The sequence below is a fragment of the Echinops telfairi genome, unplaced genomic scaffold, assembly GCF_000313985.2.
Source record: "Echinops telfairi isolate 266 unplaced genomic scaffold, ASM31398v2 ScPeMD7_7421;HRSCAF=8459, whole genome shotgun sequence".
NCBI classification, from domain to species: domain Eukaryota; kingdom Metazoa; phylum Chordata; class Mammalia; order Afrosoricida; family Tenrecidae; genus Echinops; species Echinops telfairi.
The window spans coordinates 21,323,897-21,342,833 of NW_022111321.1; the positions used below are offsets into that span (position 1 = coordinate 21,323,897).

An 18,937-nucleotide genomic window follows, 5' to 3' on the forward strand; every position below is an offset into this window, starting at 1 on the left:
ACTCGGCCCGGTGCTCCGCGCCGCCCGCCTCGCGGCCGCACAGCACGCCCCGCAGCTTGTCCGCGCTCGAGCCGGCCGTGTCCCCGCCGCTGGCCCCGCTCCCCTTCGGGCGCTGCCTGGACCGTCGGCTCGCCATGGCCAGCGAGGGCGACATGGAAGAAGTCTGCGCCCTACGAAGCCGGCGAGCGCGAAGACATGGCTTTGGCTGGCGACGGTGTCCGCCGAGGGACAAAAGACCTTGACATGCGCAGACCAGGCGAATGGATTGCGTTACGGGGTCAATGGGGGCAGAGCCCAAGCAAAGAAGGAGTGGAACTTTGGACGTTACTTTCGCCATCGTAGCTAGCCGCTTCTCACATGCTTGTACCTCTGGTCAGTCCTCCCTTTCTCAAACTTTCTGTTCCTTCATTTTCCCGCCTCCACTACAAAAACTGTCCTTCAGCTAATCAATTTAAAAGACAACAGAAAGCAATTGAGCAACTCACTAGTGAGGGACTCCATTAAAGAGCATGACCCTGCTTCATATCAAAAGACGGGGTCCCTTAAAGCTCACTTGAACACCAACCAGCCCCTTTCTGTGGTTTGGTCATTGATTGCTCTTCAGAAGGTGAAAGGGCAAAGGCCGGTTGATTCTAGAATGAGAAGAAAAGCGAGATGGAGGACAGTTGTGTTCTGTGGAGCAGAGTCAACCAGACAACAACACCTACTGTCGTTGCAACTGCAGCATGGTAGTTGGCATTTTGCACAATGTATCTTCTTTAAATGTGAGACTCTCAGCCACCTTATTTGATCCATAAGGAAACTGAGGCCCCAGGAGACGGACATAGCTAGTAAATGGTGGAGACATATTCCAACCAGGTCTGCTTCACTCTTAACACGAAGTAGCTTGCTTAGATTTTCACACAGGTTAAGTTGATGATATCACACCTGTGATGATGGGATACTCACCCCCCATCCTCCCACCGCCGCTTCCCAAACACAATTTCTACCACACCATGTGAGGTTCTGTAGCAGTAACTAAAAAGCAAGTTTATAGGGATGCTGAGCTTGATAGGGCCTTAGAAGGTTTATGATTTCATACCCCCAAAAAAATTATTCCCCATGTATTGAAAATGGAGATTGACCATATCACTCAATCCCTGTATCCAAGTGTGAATCATCCAGTTGAGACTTAACCACAGCTCATCCATCCAGCCATCCCTCTTCTCCCTCTTCATTTCACTGCAACACGGACCCTCCCTGCCTCTACAGAGCATCCTATGCAACATTTCCCAGTGCACGATGCTTTTGTGCTACCTCCTTAATAAAAATCACATTTTTTTTTCTGGCAAATAAAGCACAAACTCCTTGTTCTGGCATGCAGGCCCTTTAATAAACTAATGTTTCATTCTGTTGTCCAAGTGAGCCACAACCGACTCACGGCCAACATCTCTACTACTTTGTTGATGACAAAGAGTTAGGACCTTCTATTTGGAAGACACCTCAACATAAAGAAACAAACGGCCTCGCAACGGACCAACAAGCAGTATCATGATAAACGGGGAAAAATGATGAAGTTGTCAAGGATTTCATTCTACTTGGACCCACAATTCATACCGATGGAAGCAGCAGTCAAGACGTCAAATGGCATTGCATCTAGTAAATCGGCTGCAAAAGACCCCTTTAAAATGTGAAAAGCAAATCTATCCGTTTGAGAAGTTAAATGTGCCTGACCCAGGACGTGGTATTTTCCATCTCCTCATATGCATGTGAAACTGGACAGTGAGTAAGGAAGACCAACGAAAAAGTAATGCCTTTGGATTCTGGTGTTGGTGGAAAATATGAAATATACCACGGACTGCTAAAAGAGCAACAACAACAATCTACCCTGGAAGAAGTACAGCCAGAATGCTCCCTGGAAGTGAGAAGTACAGCCAGAATGGTGAGGCTTTGTCTCATGTACTTTGGATAGGTTATCAGCAGGGCCCAGTTTTTATAGAAGAACAGCATGCTTGGTACAGTATACTCTGTGCCATGGAGTCCATTTTGACTCATAGTGAGCCCAGAGCAGTGGTTCTCAACCTGTGGGTCGTGACCCTTTCACAGGGGTCGCCCAATTTATAACAGTAGCAAAATTACAGTTATGAAGTAGCAACAAAAATAATTTTATGATTGGGGGGGTCACCACACAGGAGGAACTGTATTAAAGGGTGTCAGCGTTAGGAAGGTTGCGAACCACTGCCCTAGAGAATAGAATAGAACTGCCCTGTGGTTTCTGAAGCTATCAGTCTGTTTTCAAGCCACTGGTAGGTTTGAGCTGCTGACCTGGCAGTTAGCAGCCCAATGTGCAATCCACTATACCACGAGAGCTCCTTTGGTAAAATAGAGAGTCTGTGGAAAAAAGGAAGATTCACATCAAGATAAACTGACAAGATAAACTAAAGTGGCTGCAACAATGGGCTCACACATAGCAATTCCTGTGAGGATGGCCACACCTGGGCAGTGTTTTGTTCTGTTGTACACAGTGTCGCTGTGAGTTGGAACCAACTTGATGGCATCTGACAACAGCAACTTTGCTGTACACACTTGACATTCCAATTAGCTAGATGACGCTTTGAAGAGTGCCCCAAGTGATCCTGCCTCTCTGCTCTGTAGGCCCTATGGGCCCTCTGCCTGCAATGCACGCCCCTTGCCCGACAATCCTTCCCCACTCTTGTTTTAAGACCCCACTCATCCGTGTATCAGAGATTGTTCAGGATGGAAGAAAAGTACAAATCGTATCACCTGCTCTCAATTAGCTTATAGACTCTGTACAGAGTTAAACAGTCCATAAGAGACTCCTGGACTCCGTACCTACTCCCAGACTTACACTTATGCCGGTTTCCCCATTACAGTCACTGACACTTCCGTTTTCTCAGGGGCTAAATTAAAAAATGTAAGCCCTGTTTAGTTAAAAAAACAAAAAAGTCCTACCTAACTCCTCTTTCTTTCACCCAACAGCACTCCCTTGTGCCTATATGTTTAATTAGTCAGCCACTCCCAATCCAACAACTTTTCACTACTGTGGTCCAGGTCACTATCATGTCTTCCTGTAATAACCTCCTAGTTTATCTCTTTGCTTCCACTCTTACCATCCCACGTGCTTTCTCCAAACACAAAAATGAATAAGACAAAGTCATTTCCTTCACAGCGTTTCCAATTTAATTCCAACCTGTAGACCCTAACTGTTAGTCAACCAGAGTATACATCACTTCATGGTAGCAGAGCCCTGGGCTACACCTATCTCCCAGTGTCCCTTAGAGATGTATATAGCAGAAGGTTCCTAAATTGAGGGGTGCAAAGCCTAGAGTTCATCACAGTTAAGACGTTAAAAAGACTAGGCAAGGAGAAGTAAGTAGCAGAAAGAAACTTGGCTTTAAAACTAGATGAACTCCAAGGGCCTTCCCTAAGCAGCCCAAGGCCCGGACAGCAGGTGGCCATCCTGCTCCTCTGGGCCCAGCGAGGCACTGGAAGGGTCCTGCCTTCCACGGTGCCACTCAGCAGCCTGGCACTTGGGAGTGTGACACAGAGGAGACATCTAGTTGACATCTCAGGTGAGTCTGGTTTTAAAACGGCCATGTCAGCGTAGGCTCTTTCCTGTCTGCTAGTCTCAGACACCCTGGAAGTAGGAGTGCTGGGTTCTTCAGCCAAGCAGAGGAAGGCTGTCTCTCCCGCCCAGGCCAGGCTGAGCTGGGCCTGCTGTGGAGAGGGCCCCTGCTGCCCTTCTCAATATCAGGTGGGCACTGCCCCCACCCACCCACCAAGGCCAGACAGAAGCCCTCAGAACCCAGACCTGCCCTCCTCCCCACATGGTGCTGAGGCGTCTGCTGACATGCTATTCAAGCAATCCTTGTTCCAGTGCTGGCATCTATGGAGGACCGTGCAGAAGGGCTATCTTTCTACCCACAGCAAAGCCTGGATTGAGAGGTGTGTGGTGCTCTGTTTTTAAGTACCTTAGGGTTCTGATTTGCAGAACTGGGCCTTGTAAATAACCACTATTGGAGCTGTCGCAGGAGGCTCCCTACCAAGAGGGCCCTGCAGTCCACTCTGCCCAGCACCTACTCTGGGGAGTGGGCACCCCCGGGAGTAAGCGAGCCCAAGTGCTGGGTCCCCTGACCTTGGGGAGGGCGGCCAAGCTGGCTGGCTCAGCTAGTGGCACTACGAAGCATGAAGGAGCTGATTTCATGCTCGTTATTGCCCAAAATAAAAAACTTTACAAAGACAAAAAAATTTAGATGGATTCAAGTGTGAATCCTAAATTTGACATGTATTTAGTTCATGATTTTAAATAACAAGCCCATGATTTTAAATAACAAGTCAGCCACAAAATAACAATGATGAGATTAAAAATAATAATACCAACACTAATTATAGAGCACTTACAATGTACCTAAGCTAATAAATGTTGGTCTGTTTGACTCAAAAAAACCACTCTGGTCATTTGATTTAGTAAAATGATCCACAGAGTTAATGTAAGAGGTATTGACAGTATGGCCAATATATGCAAAAAAATCTATGTGATAAGACACCCAAATTCTACTTCCTCTTCAGCAATAGCACAACTAAAGTACAAGATGCTGTTTTATTTTACTTGCTTGTATTTGGAGATACTACGTGGGACCCGTCACATTACAGTCTACAAGTTTAAGTGATAGAGTTACTTTAGAGTCAGCCAGCAATGGCAACAGCCACAGCAAAGGGCTTAAACCAAAACTTCCTAAAAGTTAAATATGTTCGCTCATCAAAAGACTTTATCCAAAGATTAAAAAGATAATTTTCAGACTGAGAATATCTTTTTCAAAATTATTTATCTTACAAGGGACTAATCTCTAGATTATAGAGAAAACTTTAAAAGATGAACAACAAAAATACAAACAAGCCGATAAAAAATGGGCAAAAGATATGAACAACAACTTCATAAAGAGGATAATCAGGTGGCCAACAATTACACACACACACACACACACACACACACACAAAGCTTGTGATCATTAGTCATTAGAGATGCAAATCAAAACTCCCATGAGAGACCATCTCACCATTGCAAAAATGGCACTGAACAAAACCAAAAAATAACAACTTCTAGTAAGGCTGAGGGGAGATTAGAAAACAGTGAGATTGCTATTGGAATTGTAAATTGTACAACCACTATAGACAATGGTATGATGCTTTCTCAAAAAGCTAGAAATGATAGTAGCATATGACCCAGCAATCCCACTACTAGTATTCAAGGACATGTGTGATAATGAAGGTTTTGTGTCAACCTGACTAGACCAGAATTCTCAGTGGTTTGGAAGTTAACACCTAGTAATCCCTCATGACCTAACACAATGTAATCAAAGCCAGTCAGGTGTAAGCCTCCATAATAGAATAAGATTAGGGTGGCATGCAACACCTTCACTGAGGTTGCAGCCCTAATTAAACATAATTAAAACATAGTTTCCTCAAGGGTGTGGCATCCTTGCAATATAAATATGCTGTGAAATGTCTTGCTTTCCATTTTTCTAGGTCTAGATTCTGCATCTGGCTCATCAACCTCTGGTTCTTCAGACTGGTCCCAATGGCCTTCCATACTGCCTGCCACTCCTGAGAGTCATCAGACACCTGCCATCTGACCTGCCGACTTTGGATTCATTGGACTCTACAGCCTGACCTACTGACCTTGGACCTAACCACCTCTCCAGCTGCCAGCCCATGGTCCTCCTGCCAGTCTTGGGTTCATCAGCCCAGCCCCCACAGTTTTCCAGTCAGCTTACCATCTCTAGCTTACCATCTGACCCACGGACTTGGAACCTGCCTGGGCTTGGACTCACCTGCTTCTACCACTGTGAGACAATTTCACATGAATTTATATTTGCTTCTAGAGAACCCAGTCTAAGACAAGAGGTATTTCTTTGAAATCATAGAAAACACTATCAAACAAATGTATCAAAATATGAAGCCATAATTTCTCAACATATCCTCATTCTGGTTCTATGTACTTCTAACAGCAATACGTTCGTCTCTCTACTCTTTCCCCCAAAGAATTCTGTAATTTTCAATAAACACATTAAAATCGCCATTTCAGCACCTCGAGAGACTAAAGTTTTGTTCCCTTTTAATGTTCTTTTGGTTAAAAATTGAGCTGTGTGAGTGAGTTCATTTCCCAAATTGAAGGATGACTAAGGGCCATAGTTTTTGTGTTTTTAAATCTTTTTATTGGGGGCTCATACAACTCTTATCACAATCCATACATATATCAATTGTGTAAAGCACATTGTACATTCGTTGCCCTCATCATTCTCAAAACATTTCCTCTCCACTTAAGCCCCTGGCATCAGCTCCTCATCTTCCCCCCTCCCTTCCTGCTCCCCCCTCTCTCATGAACCCTTGATAATTTATAAATTATTATTATTGTCATACCTTACACTGTACGATGTCTCCCTTCACCCACTTTTCTGTTGTCCGTCCCCCAGGGAGGAGGTTATATGTAGATCCCTGTAATCGGCTCCTTTCTACCCCACCCTTCTTCCACCCTCCCGGTATCGCCACTCTCAGCACTGGTCCCGAAAAGATCAACCCTGGATTCCTTGTGTTTCCAATTCCTATCTGTACCAGTGTACATCCTCTGGTCTAGCCAGAATTGTAAGGTAGAATTGGGATCATGATAGTTGGGGGGAGGAAGCATTTAAGAACTAGATGAAAGTTGTATGTTTCATCATTGCTACACTTCATCCTGACTGGCTCATCTCCTCACCAAGACCCTTCCATAAGGGGATGTCGTTATAAGGGCCATAGTCTTAGGAGTTCCACTAGTCTCTATCTGATTTTGAACTTTTCTCTCACTCTATCTAGGACCCATGATTGATGTTCCCCTGACCATTATTTCATTGGACTAATTGTTTCCATACATCTTTGATTTTTTCACTTTTTTCCCTCCAGATAGGGAGAGGTGGATAGTTGCACCTTAGAGGGCTGCTCAGGAGCTTTTAAGATCCAAGTTACTCCTTACTTAATAGGGATGTTGAGCATTATGGCAAAACCAGGTAGGCTGTAGAGCAGTCTTTGTGGACTACATTATGCCAGTTAACTTTGGTCAGTTCACCCCCCACCCTATTGTAGTCCTGAGCCCCCAGGCCTGCAACTCATTCCCTTAAGGTGTTTGATTATGTGTAAGAATCTTTCATAACTTTGCATCCTGTATGCTCCACATTTGTGGATATATTTGCAGCAAATGTCTCCATACTAAGCCTTGATCATCCTGTTTCCTTTGAGGAAATCTATCAAGATTAGCCCTTTGGAATCCCCCAAAAACCAGTCACCATAGCCTTCTAACCTGACCTCTCTACCTTGAATTTAACTGGCCAGCAGTTATCCTCAGAAAGTTTGATTGGACCTTTCTTCTGAAGGTTCCCTATAAGACAAAGACAAGTGTATTACTGAAAAACTTTCTGCAGCCATCCACTAATTGCAGAGACATGTTTAATTAAGCACATTGGAATAAAAACCTGTGCGTGGATGGACTGGAACCCTAATCCTGCTGGTTTTACGTACTGTGTGCACACTAGAGAAATAAGAGCAACGGCACCAATAGACATAGGTATACCCATGTTCACTGCAGCATCCACATGAACAAAAAGATAGAAATCAGTTACATGTCCACCAGCAGATGAATGGATAAACAAAGTGTGGCACGTACATAATGATGGCATACGATACGACAGTCAATAGTAATGAGTCCATGAAACACAAGATGAATGAGTCTGGAGGACGCTGTGCTAAGTGAAGTGAGTTCATCACAAAAGGGCAAATATTATATATCACTTTAATTTTAAGAAGTCAATCGGCTTATACACAGAAAGCAACGTTGTGGTCACCGAGGATCCGACGCGAAGGAGGACCACCTAAGAGAGGGGAAAACCAGATGAAATCCACTACCATTATCTTGGAGTCAAACCGGACGCACAGTGGCCCTCCGGAAGAATGTAGAGCTGCCTCCTAGGGTTTTCCAGTCGGTGAAGCTTTCTGGGAGCAGACGGTGACGGCTTCCCCTGTGGGGCTCGCAGCCAAGAGCTGTGACCACTGCATCACCAGCTCCTCGACCAGATCGTAGGCCCATGTTAATTCTTGTGAGGAGAAAGGCAATTCACAAAATGGGAAGTCAGCACGACATGACCAGGTACACGGAGGCACAGAGAGGTATATAAGGATAAAGGGCAACTACGGTGAATGCGATAGCAGGTGGAGGGGCTTCAAAAAGTTTGTGGGGAAATGGGATTAAAAGAGGATGAGATTTTCCCATCCTCTTTTGGAAGCCTCCTCAAACATGATTCTGCAATGATAATACCCGCTACAATGTTTCAAGTGGTTGCATCGGTTTGCAGTAGTTGTTGTATATATATATAGCTATAGTTGTGGGCCTTTGTATATGCTGCATCTACAGGGGGCTTCAAAAAGTGTTCTGGGGAAAATCTGTTATCTTTTAATTCCACTTTTGACATACTTCTTGAAGCCCCCTTGTATATCCATATCATCATAGAACATAATAGAAGTAATGGCGACTTTAGTCATATCCAAAACTCTCACAGATCTGAGTTAGTGGACTTGAAGGCTAAGTAGCATAGCCTCAGGTGACTGCTAGATCAACTGGCCCAGCATACCTTGTTTGGTGTTTGGGGTCTTAAAAGTTTGAGGTGTGTATAAATCATTGAATAGGAAACTAAGTGACTATGCAAGTTTTGACCTAAAACACAATAAAATGGTATAAAAAAAAAACTCAACTAAAAATAATCCAGAAAGGACTTTGGTTGAAGATTAGTCTCTTTCATCCACAACCACACCCAAGAAGTATCACACTGTAGAAATCAATACACTACACTACCGAGGTGTCACATGTAACCGTTGTTGAATTTTTTCCCTCAGTTGGGACTGCATTGATGCTGCTTGCTGTTGTGTGAGGGCCTTGTCACAAGTCTGGTAGGTCAATCTGTAGCACAGGCTGATCTGTTCAGTCTCTGGATGCTGAAAACGACTAAGGAGCTGTATGGAGATGACAGTGTCCTGGGACACCTCTCGGGCCACAGTATGGAACTCCAGTTCATCAAAGCCCTTCTGCTCATCTAACCAAAAACTAATATCGTGCACATAGCATGGCGGATACAGGGAATGGCTTTTGAAGGGTTCTATTTTCCCAGGGACAAAGTTCTTCAGGAAACGGTTATCAAAGGACCACAACATTCTCCAGTCAAAGATACTCCAGACCAGCATGGCTAGTAGGTCCAAGTTCATAGACACCAACACAATGCCTTGGTCTTTGCGTATGATGCTGGTAGCAGATGTGGTGACGGACCCAATAATCAGATTCTCGGCACCATCTGGAGCCAAATGATGAGACTTCACACTAATCAGATAATCTTCTTCATTTGGTTGAAGGAGAAATTCCACTGAGCTGCCCAACGCAGAGCCTTGCGGCAATGTCTGCGTCAGCAGGCCATCTAGAATACACTTCAGGTGATCAAGCAGTGACTGAAGAGAGCCATCCTTCTGAGTTTGATTAAGCCCAAGGATTAGTAAAGTCTCATGAAAGGCTGGCATCCTGAAAGGCAGAAGGAGGCATTTCCTAAAGACGGGTCCGCTGAGGATATGCAGAGAACCTGGGAGAAAGTCTGGGGCTTGGATGGCAGCTGGAACATGAACTAGGAGAGAAGGTCTAAGGCAGCCCTTGGCTTGACCATAGATTCTTCCACGAGTCCCTTCCTTACCTCGCTCAGGATCCCTGGGAAGGCTACGTTCAGCAAATGACAATAGAAGGTCCTCCAAGTGCTCTGTCATCCCATCAGTCAGGGGCTCAGCATGTGAGTGGTCCTCTAGGAGATTGACCCAAAAAGCAGCTGAGAAACCATCACTTTTCCAGAAAGTGAGAGCACTGGTGCCTTCTGGTGGCAGCAAAGGGATGGGACACTTCAGCCTTTTTACAGGGAAAGCTTTGCTCAATTCAGCAATGAGTTTCTCATTTATGGTTTTGATAGGATGACATGAAGGTGCTTCCAGAAGACCCCTGTTTAAACACACACACACCAAAAAAAAACCCTTAAAATAATAAACAATTATGGCATAGCTAGAATTAAAAACACAAATAGCTGTAAAGAAAAGAATTATTCCTAAGTTGATTCTAGAAGGAAACAAATCATCTACCATTAAAAGATAGATCATGTGTTTTAGAATTCTGACAGCAACTGTGCCACACACCCAAAAAGGGTAGGTTCTCATTCTAAAGAGGCTTGAGAAGACCAGACCAAAACGCATTCCCAGCACCAGCATCAACCGTTTGTAGCATCTATTCACTATGTACTAGGAAACAAACTCACGGCCACCAATCAATTCTGACGCATCGTGACCCTATGTAGGGTTTCCGAGACTGCAAATCTGGATGGGAGCAGCTTTCTCCCAAGGAGCAGCTACTGAGTTTGAACCACTGGCCTTGCGGTTAGCAGTCCAACGCCTAACCCACAGCACCCCCAGGGCCCCTGAGTCATTCAATCCAATCAAGATAGAGCTTGCCAGGGGTTCTACTTCCAATCAAATAACAGGTTACCTGTTCAACTTTCCTACAAGGGCTTCTGGTTCTGGAAATGAAAACCGGTGGTCACCCAGTCTGATTCTGATGATTCTGGGTTGGAGACATTCAAAGGGCAAGCTCCGGGTGAAGATATGGTTCAAAGCACCTTCAACATGAAAAGTCTTATCTTGACTCCTGGTAAAATACACACATCAAGTACAAAGCCTGTGAAGTACTAAAGAAAGCAAGTATGTCTGGAGAATGAATCAAGAAATTGGCAGTAGGAGTTTGGGGTTGTCACAACTGTACAGCAGGGGTGTTAATGGCATCTTGTGGGTAGACCTCAGTGGTGCTGCTAAATCACCTTCAAAAAATCGGCAGGAGAAAAGGGTTTTTTTTGCCAATGTGGACAGATAAAGAGTTTTGATGTTTAATCATTCGTGACAGAGATGAAAGAGAAGGGGTTGGGCCTATGCACCTACTTACCTATATCCAGTGCACTTGTACCCTGGCACAGCCTCACAGCTGAAAGGGTGCACACCACTTAAAATCAGCCCGCCCAGAGCTGCCATGGCAGTCACTTGCCAACTGTTGTGCCATTCTCTCCTGGGCTTGTCAGCAGGAGTCCCACCTTGTCCTCTGCATAGTGCCACGTGTACTTCTCCTGCCTCTGCAAGCACCTCTGTGCAACTAGGGGGTGGTGAGGGACAGAAGAGAAACCCCAATCATTTGTGAAAAGCAGGTAGAAATTACATAGGAATTAGCAGCATACACATAGTTTGGCTACAAAGTCTAGACTTCAAATAATTAAAATCCAACTACACATATTTACCGTGGTCTATTTGATTTCAGAAGGTGCCCTGGTGGTGTAGTGGGTTACACATTGGACTGCTAACCACAAGGTGTGAAGCTTGAAACCACCAGCTGATTGATGGGAAAAAGAAGAGGCTTTCTGTTGCCGTAAAGATGTCCACCCTTGGAAACCCATAGAGCAGTGGTTCTCAACCTCCCTAATGCCTCGACCCTTTCCTACAGGTCCTCATGTGGTGGTGACCACCCCCAACCATAAAATTATTTTCGTTGTTACTTCATAACTGTCATTTTGCTACTGTTATGACTTGGACGACCCCTGTGAAAGGGTTATTTGACCGCCAAAGGGGTCACGACCCACAGGTTGAGAACCGCTGCCATAGAGGGTTGCTATGGGTTAGAATTGACTCAATGGCACAGAGCTTGTTTGGTTTGGTTGGGTTTTTTTTCCATTGGATTTCAAACATACAAAGAAAAGGTGTAAGTAAATAAGAAGGTAAAATCAATGTTCAACAATGCTAGAGGCTGACCTTTGGGTTGTTCAGCTTTAGATTTGTGTTGTTTTTATATGTGATAGGAATGTCAGTGTCCGCAAAAATCCTATACAAGATTCACGGCTTGTTACATTGTCTTCCCCATTTGAATGTTCATTTTGCTCCCCTCATATTAAAACAGTATGCTTCAAATACTAGTGTAAAATATTGTCTCTGTTTAGTTTCTTTACAGCTATAACCCAGTGATCTCCAAAAGAATCACTCTTTTTGCTGTAACAACGGGAGAAAGGATTGTTTCATGTCTACAATAATTTTATAAGATTGTTGTTGCCAGGTGCTGTATGAATTGGTTCCACCTTGCAGTGACCCTAAAACACGAGAGTTGAATACTGCCTGGTCTGGCTGCCCCCTCACAACTGCTACTGGGCTTGGGCCCATGATTACAGCCCCATTGTCAATCCATTTGGTTGAGGATCTTCCCTTTTCACTAGCCCTCCACTTGCCGCAGCATGATGTCCTTCTCCAGGGACTGATCCCTCTGGGTAACAACTCCACTTCGCAGTGGAGGAAACCAAAACGTGGAAGGATTAAGGAAATTGGCCTAAAATCCACGCGTGAATGGTGAGGCTGAGATTCAAATCTGGAGTGTTTGTTTGGTTCCTAAATCCATGCTCTTAGTCATTACAACGGAGTGCCTTTCCTAGTGGGTCTCCCTTTACATGCTCAAGAGCTCATAATCAGTACTTTTATTTAGCATTGAGGATAATATGTATATGTCTGCTTGCCAACTTGATTGTGGGTTCTCTGTGTTGTCTCTAAACCTATCATACTCTGCCATTGAGTTGATTATGACCTATAGTGACCGGTTCTCGACCTGTGGGGTCGCCCAATTCATAACAGTAGCAAAATTAGTTATGAAGTAGCAACGAAAATAATGTTATGGTCACCTCAATATGAGGAACTGTATTAAAGGGTCACGGCATTAGGAAGGTTGAGAACCACTGCCCAAGAGAGTAAATCCTTAAGGGCGCAGAGAATCTCGGCTTCGTCCATCAGACCTTGGGGTTAGCAGCCCAACGATTAGCCCATGGTGCCCACCAGGGCTCTTTAAACCTATGAGAATGACTTTAATAGGTCTGCCTTATTTCACTAGTTACAATGTTTACATGCGGTAACAACGTGGCTAGCATTTTTAATACATTATACGTTTGAGGGCTCTCTTTTTCCTCACCTCTGGAAAAACTTGGCGAGTAGTTCCCTATTCTTTGCCACTCCGGCTTTGCGTCCACAGTGGGGGAAATTGAAATAAATTCGGTCGAACTCCCTGTCGTGCAGTTCAAAGGCGTCAGCCAGCTGGGTGCAGTCCACGCCAAAACGTACCTCTGCACCTGGCGATGAGAACGTGGAGGAGCACGATAAGACAGAAGGATGTCCTAAGACCTGATACCAGAACAAAATCTTCCTAACCCGAACCACACACACCAGCCCCGGTCTAGGCACACGGCAGTCAGTCTTTCTGTCAGGATCCATAGGAGGACCACGAGCATGCGCCCACCCTTGCCCATGTGGAAGGCGGCCGGAACCGCGTGGGGCTTCGTCAAAGGGGCCGGGGTCGCTACCTCGCTCGCGGAGGCGCTGCAGATTCTCCGCGGCCACGGGATCGTGGGCCCCGGCGGCGGGGCTCTGGATGCAGGTGGCGATGAAACGAACGGTGCTCGGATCCCGAGTCTTGCTCAGAGCGGCGGCGAAGGAGAAATTCCCCTCCCCAACCAACAGGAGGCGCTGAGGGGCCATGCCTCCCGCGAGCTCCGCGCTCCGGTCCCCCGTGGCGCTCCTTTCTTGCGTCACTTCCTTCGCCGGCCTCTGCCCGCCTCCTCTTGGCTCGTCGCCGTTCGATGACGCACGCAAAGCGCCTGGTTTGCGGAAAGAACTTGTTACGAATCTCACGAGTAACAATAACCAGGAGCGCAAAAGAGAGGCATCTCACGCTCCTGTCCCCGCACTTCCTCAGTACCTCAGAGCCAAATTGGCTCTGAGCCCAGGGACGGCGCCGAGCGATCCGTTACACATGCATGAGGTCACAAGCAATCACGAGCGCCCGAGGGGAAGAAATGGGGCGTGGCCCTTGCGAAGGGGGAGTCGGTCTGTCGTTCCCGGCTTGTTCCTGTCCTAGAAGGTTCTGTAACAGCGTTCGTCTTGTCCGAAATGGCTCTGTCTCGCTCTGTCTGCACCCCGCAACTTCCCCAGGTGCTTCTGTCGCCTTCGTTCTATTCATCCAAGAAATACTGAGCGCTTATCCGCTCGGCCACTGTAAGGAACTTTGGGGAAATACGAGGCCACGCTGAGGATCTTGGATGAACGCAATTCAACCTATAATTTCACTGAATCTAGTTTTAGTGAAGGATCATGCAGCAAAAGAAGCAATTCTGACATAGTAGGATAAATTATGCGAAATAAGTCAAGGTGCTACGGTAGAAAGGGGGACCTTATCAAGTTTTATGTTGAAGTGGAAAGTTTACCTGGATGAAGTGAACCTGAGTTGAAAGCTAAGGGGGAGAGAAGGCACCTTATGTGGGTCAGGAGGAGGAGCTATGTATGAAATTAAATATATATCGAAGAGACAAAAGTCTTTGTGAAACAGCTTTGCTGGGAGAGTGGTAAACAGACAAGACAGGAGTTCGGGAGTGGTGAGATTACAAAGAGTCTGCTAAACCATTATAAAAACCTTGAACATATTCTCAGAACAATGGACAGCCACTGAGACTTTAAATGGTAGGGTGCCAGTTATGATTCCTTTTTAAAACTTCAGCTTCCCCTTAAGGAAACGACTGTGGCAGAATAAAGCTAATGACCAAGACACCAGCTAATGCGGCTGCTGTGCCAATCAGGAATGGGCCAATAGTGATCTGAAGGGGGAACTTGGCAGTGGGGATGGAAGGTACTGAACCAATTTAAGAATCATACTGGCCTAGTGATTTAATGGATAGAGGAAGCTGATGAAAAAGTCAGAGTTAAAGAGAAGCCCCAGGTTTCTGGTTTGGCCAGTGGAACGGATGGTGACGGATAGCCTTGAGACTGTGTGGGCTAGATCTCCAGTCTGAGTACTAAGCCTGGTGTACTTTGTGGGACAGCTCTGCTTTAGTCATCATGCTGCTTGGTGACATCAGCACATCTATCTTCACAAAGGCAGGTGGCATCAGAGCAGTTACCAGGGATGCCATCCTTTAAAACTGTGGTATTGGCTTTGTCCCTGCCTGTGGAAAGACACGTGGATTGTGGCTCCCCAATAATGGCCACAGGGAACCTGGGTGACCTATATTATTTCTTTGCCTGAAGAACTAGATAAACCAGGTTTAGCGACACTTCTTGATGAACATGGAACAGCTGGACACGGATCTCACTCACTCTCCTAGGAAACCTTCAACCTGCACAAGCTACTCAACATCTTATTTCTCTTCAGGGCAGGTACCACCTTGATCCTAAGCCAGGGAACCAGACCCTTCCCCCTGCCCCAGTAGGCTTTTGATATTTTACTGTGAAAAAAAGAAAAATCTGAAATTTGGACATTGATCATCTCATATGTACAAAACATGATTGTTTTGGAACAGGCAGAGGGCGTGGTTGCAATAGTAAAACACAGATCCTGCCCTTAGTGAGTCTGTAGTTCAATAGAGCAAATAATGCATGTATTTGGAGAATTCTAGCAGAAAGTTCTAAATATAGTCAATGATGGGAAGGCAAAGTTCCTTGTCAAGTAAACGGAGAGAAAACTTCAGAGTAGGTATCATAGAGAAAGTGGTGTTTGAGCTAGAAGGAAGGAAATAGCAGTTGTGTTGTATAATAATACACCTTTGTTTCTCTTTATTCTCAGGCTACAACAATACTCTCAGTCCCTAAATCCTTACATCTCAAAATCCCATGAACATTTAGCTTGTTCTCCATGTGGTTTGGGAGGTAAAAAGGCTTTCTTATGTCTTCTCAAGGGGACCATTTTACCTACACAGCTGTCTACTACTGATTGAGAGGATAGGTTAAAGTGTTCATGATCCAGAGCCACAACAAGTCACTTTCAAGGAAACCCTTGATCATTAGGAAAGTGTGATTATGGCTTCCATGGAATATAGAGCAGAGGATGGGAAAGGGAGGCCCTTTCAGCTCTCTTGTTTGTTCAGTAAGCTTCTTTTTCTTGCCTTTTCTCAGAGACAGGCCCTGGTGTGTTTCCTCACAAACCCACACTGTGGCAGCATCATTAATGCTGATGGCCATGGTGAAGTGTGGACAGATTGGAATGATGTGTCCAAGTTTTTCCAGTATGGATGGAGATGCACCACTAATGAGAATTCCTATTCAATCCGTACTCTGATGGGCAACTGGAACCAGGAAAGATATGACCTAAAGAATATTGTGCAGCCAAAACCCCTGCCTTCCCAGGTAATCAACTACTACCACCACTTGCTGCCTTTTGAGGATGTCATGCATGGGGAGAGATTTCAGTGTCTTCCTCTTGGGGAGGGGTCCCTTCTGGATCCCTGCTGACCATCTCCTCCTTAGATCTCTTTTTCTTGGGTTTGGGGAGAGCAGAGATAGCTGGGTCTTCGATCCAGTTTCCCGTGGAGCCTCCTGGGCCCTCGGCTTGTTCTTCTTTTGGGGCCTTTCCCCGTTGGTCTCCTGGCTGCCGACCTCACACTGCTCAGGAGCAGGGCTGCTTTCCTGAGACCCAAAGGCAAGTGCAGCCAGTCGCTTCTTTTCCTTTTTCAAGCGTTTCTTCTCCCGCTCCCCCAGCTTCCTAGTCATCTCCACAGCAGCCCCCTCCGCCAGAACCATTGCCTCCTTTCTCGCATCCAGATTCTTCCGAGGGGCCTCCCCAGTCTCGTAGAAGGAGAGCCGCCCCTCGACTTGCTCTCAAAGCTTTTCCCCAAATACACTGTGGACACCTCCGAGGAACAGTCGATCCCAGAGGCAATACTGCATTTGTTTGCCAGATATCCGGAGATGCGGCCTTTGTTCTTGGCAGCAACTCGGCCAGTGAAGGTGGAGTGGAAAATGAGTCTGTATTTAGGGGTGCTTCCCCTGGTCTTCAGGGCTCTGGAAGTTTGGTCCCTTTTGCTAGGCCCTGGGAATCACTCAGACACCAGGGCTGGCCCATCACTCCCACAGCAGAAGCCTGTATGGGTCAGGGGCCCTGGTCAGCCATCACTGTGGCAATCTCTCATTTTATCTCGTAGCAAAAGCAAGTCTACTAACCACTCTAGAGACAGGAATCTAATATTGCAATCTCTCAGGCTCTCAAGTTGCTGAAGTCATTGGAGGAGGGGAGCACTCTTTAGCTGGAATACCTACCCCTCTTTACTATTCAGTTGAATATTATAGTAGGGGACTTCAAAAAGTTCCCAGAAAATGGAATTAAACAATTATGAATATTTTCCACAAACTTTTTGAAGTTCCCAATATCATCTAACGGAATGGGTAATACTCTTTCTCTTGCTTCTCTTTAGACCTCATCTTTTTTATCTACAAAGACATAACTTATGGCCCAGGGTAGCTTCTCCCTCAGTCTTTTCTTATCCAGGCCTGTTATTTACCTGAGTCCTGCTCTTAAATATCTTCTATACACACAGAAATACAAAAGGTCCAGATTACTGACAGACAGACATCTAATCCATCTAAAATATGACAGATTCCATTAGAACTGTGTCATGATGTCCTTTATATTCTTAATTAGCAATACTACTAGATACTTAATCTATTATTTTTTCTTTTCAGTTTGGACACTATTTCGAAACAATATATGACACAAGCTATAACGACAAGATGCCTCTTTCAACCCAGAGTAGGTGGACTATTCTTTTACACTTTATACTCTCAAGACCTATCTTAGTGCTAGAAACATAGAAGCAGTTCAATGAAAAGTATGTCAAAGGAATGAATGAATGAATGAGAAACTTCTTTTTCAGTTTTGGCAGTTTTCACTCCCTACTCCCACAGAAATGAGTGATATCCGTTACTGAAGCTCCTTGTCATTGACTAATTCCACGTCTCATTCCTTCTCGTTCCCATCAGGATTTAACCAAGAGCCGCACTGGTTCCCAGGACATCAACCGGAACTGGATCCTCCCCAATACAAATGCACAGGAAAGTCCACGCACATGAATAGCTATTCAAAACCTCAACTCACGCATCATCTTGAGTGTGTATGGGATCCTAGTAATGACCAATTTCACGGTCCACGATTGTAAGAAAGAAAGGGAAGTTTTGTTTCTCCAGAATAGAGTGTAGAAAGGAGCAGGTTCTAAGCACAACTAAGACCTTAGCTTGTAGGGATACAATCTGGCTTTCTGAATAAAATATTCAGAAACTCTTCTCTGCCCCCGTTTATTGTTGTAACAAAGGTTTAAATGTTAAATTTTAGTTGATTTACTCTCAGTTCTCTATCAGGGGTTGTGCAGGAGGATCTAGAAAGAATGAGTCCTCTGAAATCTACAACCACTGTTCTTGTCTGCCTTCATCAGTAAATAAAAAGACAGCAGCAGTCACTATTAGGTAAGTTCTGTTTAACTAGCCGCTTTCTGGAGAACAAGCCACGGGCACATTGTGTACTTGGTCTGTGACACCAAGTTCTTTTGCTCGGTTATTAACTGATAGGTTGAAACTTCCAAGTCCACACACAGGCACTTCAGAAGAATGTCCTAGTGGTTTCCTTACAAAAAATTATATATTGAAAACCTTATGGAACCTTCTCAATAAATTGAAAAAGAAAAAAAAAAGCCTATCTATTCTAAAAAGAAAAGCCTGCAGAGCACAATAGGACTGATGCACACGGGCCGCCCCGAGCTGGAATCCGCAAGCATGCCTCGTCGTTTCCTAAACAGTCCTTCTCCAGTACCAAGATAAGAAAGGGACTATTTTTATCATTCTAAGGACATAAAAGTAGACAAAATAGTGTAATAAACTCCCATGTACCATAATTCAGTTTCCATCATTTGTAACCAATTTTACTTAACTGTCTTTTTATTTTAACTTCTTATTGTGAATTAGGTGGGGACTTGCATATCTTATAATCATTTTTTTGTATTCAACA

General features: G+C 45.1%; 3 protein-coding genes and 1 non-coding gene across 6 annotated transcripts in view; 1 reads left to right on the forward strand and 3 right to left on the reverse strand.

Annotated features, from left to right (window-relative positions):
• Window positions 1-337, reverse strand: part of ALG9 (ALG9 alpha-1,2-mannosyltransferase) — a 94,062-nt gene extending 93,725 nt beyond the window's left edge. Inside the window, exon 1 of the mRNA XM_045297742.1 lies at window positions 3-337. Within this exon, the coding sequence (XP_045153677.1) occupies window positions 3-337 (335 nt within the window). The remainder of the gene's footprint in view (window positions 1-2) is intronic.
• Window positions 338-6,776: 6,439 nt separating this feature from the next.
• FDXACB1 (ferredoxin-fold anticodon binding domain containing 1) lies at window positions 6,777-13,653 on the reverse strand. The gene is made up of 5 exons (XM_004708974.2): window positions 13,479-13,653; window positions 13,091-13,247; window positions 11,042-11,245; window positions 10,592-10,750; window positions 6,777-10,054 (listed from the first exon to the last, which is right to left on the reverse strand). Exons 1-5 carry the CDS (start codon window positions 13,651-13,653, stop codon window positions 8,875-8,877), a joined length of 1,875 nt encoding a protein of 624 aa, XP_004709031.1. The 3' UTR covers window positions 6,777-8,874.
• A 193-nt stretch (window positions 13,654-13,846) lies between these two features.
• Window positions 13,847-18,550, forward strand: CUNH11orf1 (chromosome unknown C11orf1 homolog). 3 transcript variants are annotated; one of them, XM_030887692.2, is made up of 5 exons: window positions 14,017-14,106; window positions 15,196-15,324; window positions 16,060-16,290; window positions 17,623-17,689; window positions 17,920-18,550. In XM_030887692.2, exons 2-5 carry the CDS (start codon window positions 15,229-15,231, stop codon window positions 18,093-18,095), a joined length of 570 nt encoding a protein of 189 aa, XP_030743552.2. In that variant the 5' UTR covers window positions 14,017-14,106; window positions 15,196-15,228; the 3' UTR covers window positions 18,096-18,550. The 3 variants fall into 3 exon arrangements, with proteins under 3 accessions (XP_045153710.1, XP_030743552.2, XP_045153709.1); XM_045297774.1 differs by having other exon boundaries at window positions 14,062-14,106; window positions 15,046-15,324; XM_045297775.1 differs by lacking the exon at window positions 15,196-15,324 and having other exon boundaries at window positions 13,847-14,106.
• LOC115872281 lies at window positions 16,978-17,063 on the reverse strand. The gene has a single exon (XR_004047783.1). It is a non-coding gene; the product is annotated as a small nucleolar RNA SNORD86 (small nucleolar RNA).
• Window positions 18,551-18,937: the final 387 nt, after the last annotated feature.

Excerpts from the sequence above, each read along its gene's own strand:
- FDXACB1 (XM_004708974.2), bottom strand. The coding sequence starts at position 13,653 with ATGGCCCCTCAGCGCCTCCTGTTGGTTGGGGAGGGGAATTTCTCCTTC. Across the intron at positions 13,248-13,478 it reads GCAGCGCCTCCGCGAGCGAG|GTGCAGAGGTACGTTTTGGC; the intron begins GTAGCGACCCCG and ends TCTCATCGCCAG. Across the intron at positions 10,751-11,041 it reads TACAAGTGCACTGGATATAG|GAGTCAAGATAAGACTTTTC; the intron begins GTAAGTAGGTGC and ends GTATTTTACCAG.
- CUNH11orf1 (XM_030887692.2), top strand. The coding sequence starts at position 15,229 with ATGAACATGGAACAGCTGGACACGGATCTCACTCACTCTCCTAGGAAA. Across the intron at positions 15,325-16,059 it reads CTTATTTCTCTTCAGGGCAG|AGACAGGCCCTGGTGTGTTT; the intron begins GTACCACCTTGA and ends GCCTTTTCTCAG. Across the intron at positions 17,690-17,919 it reads GATGCCTCTTTCAACCCAGA|GATTTAACCAAGAGCCGCAC; the intron begins GTAGGTGGACTA and ends CGTTCCCATCAG.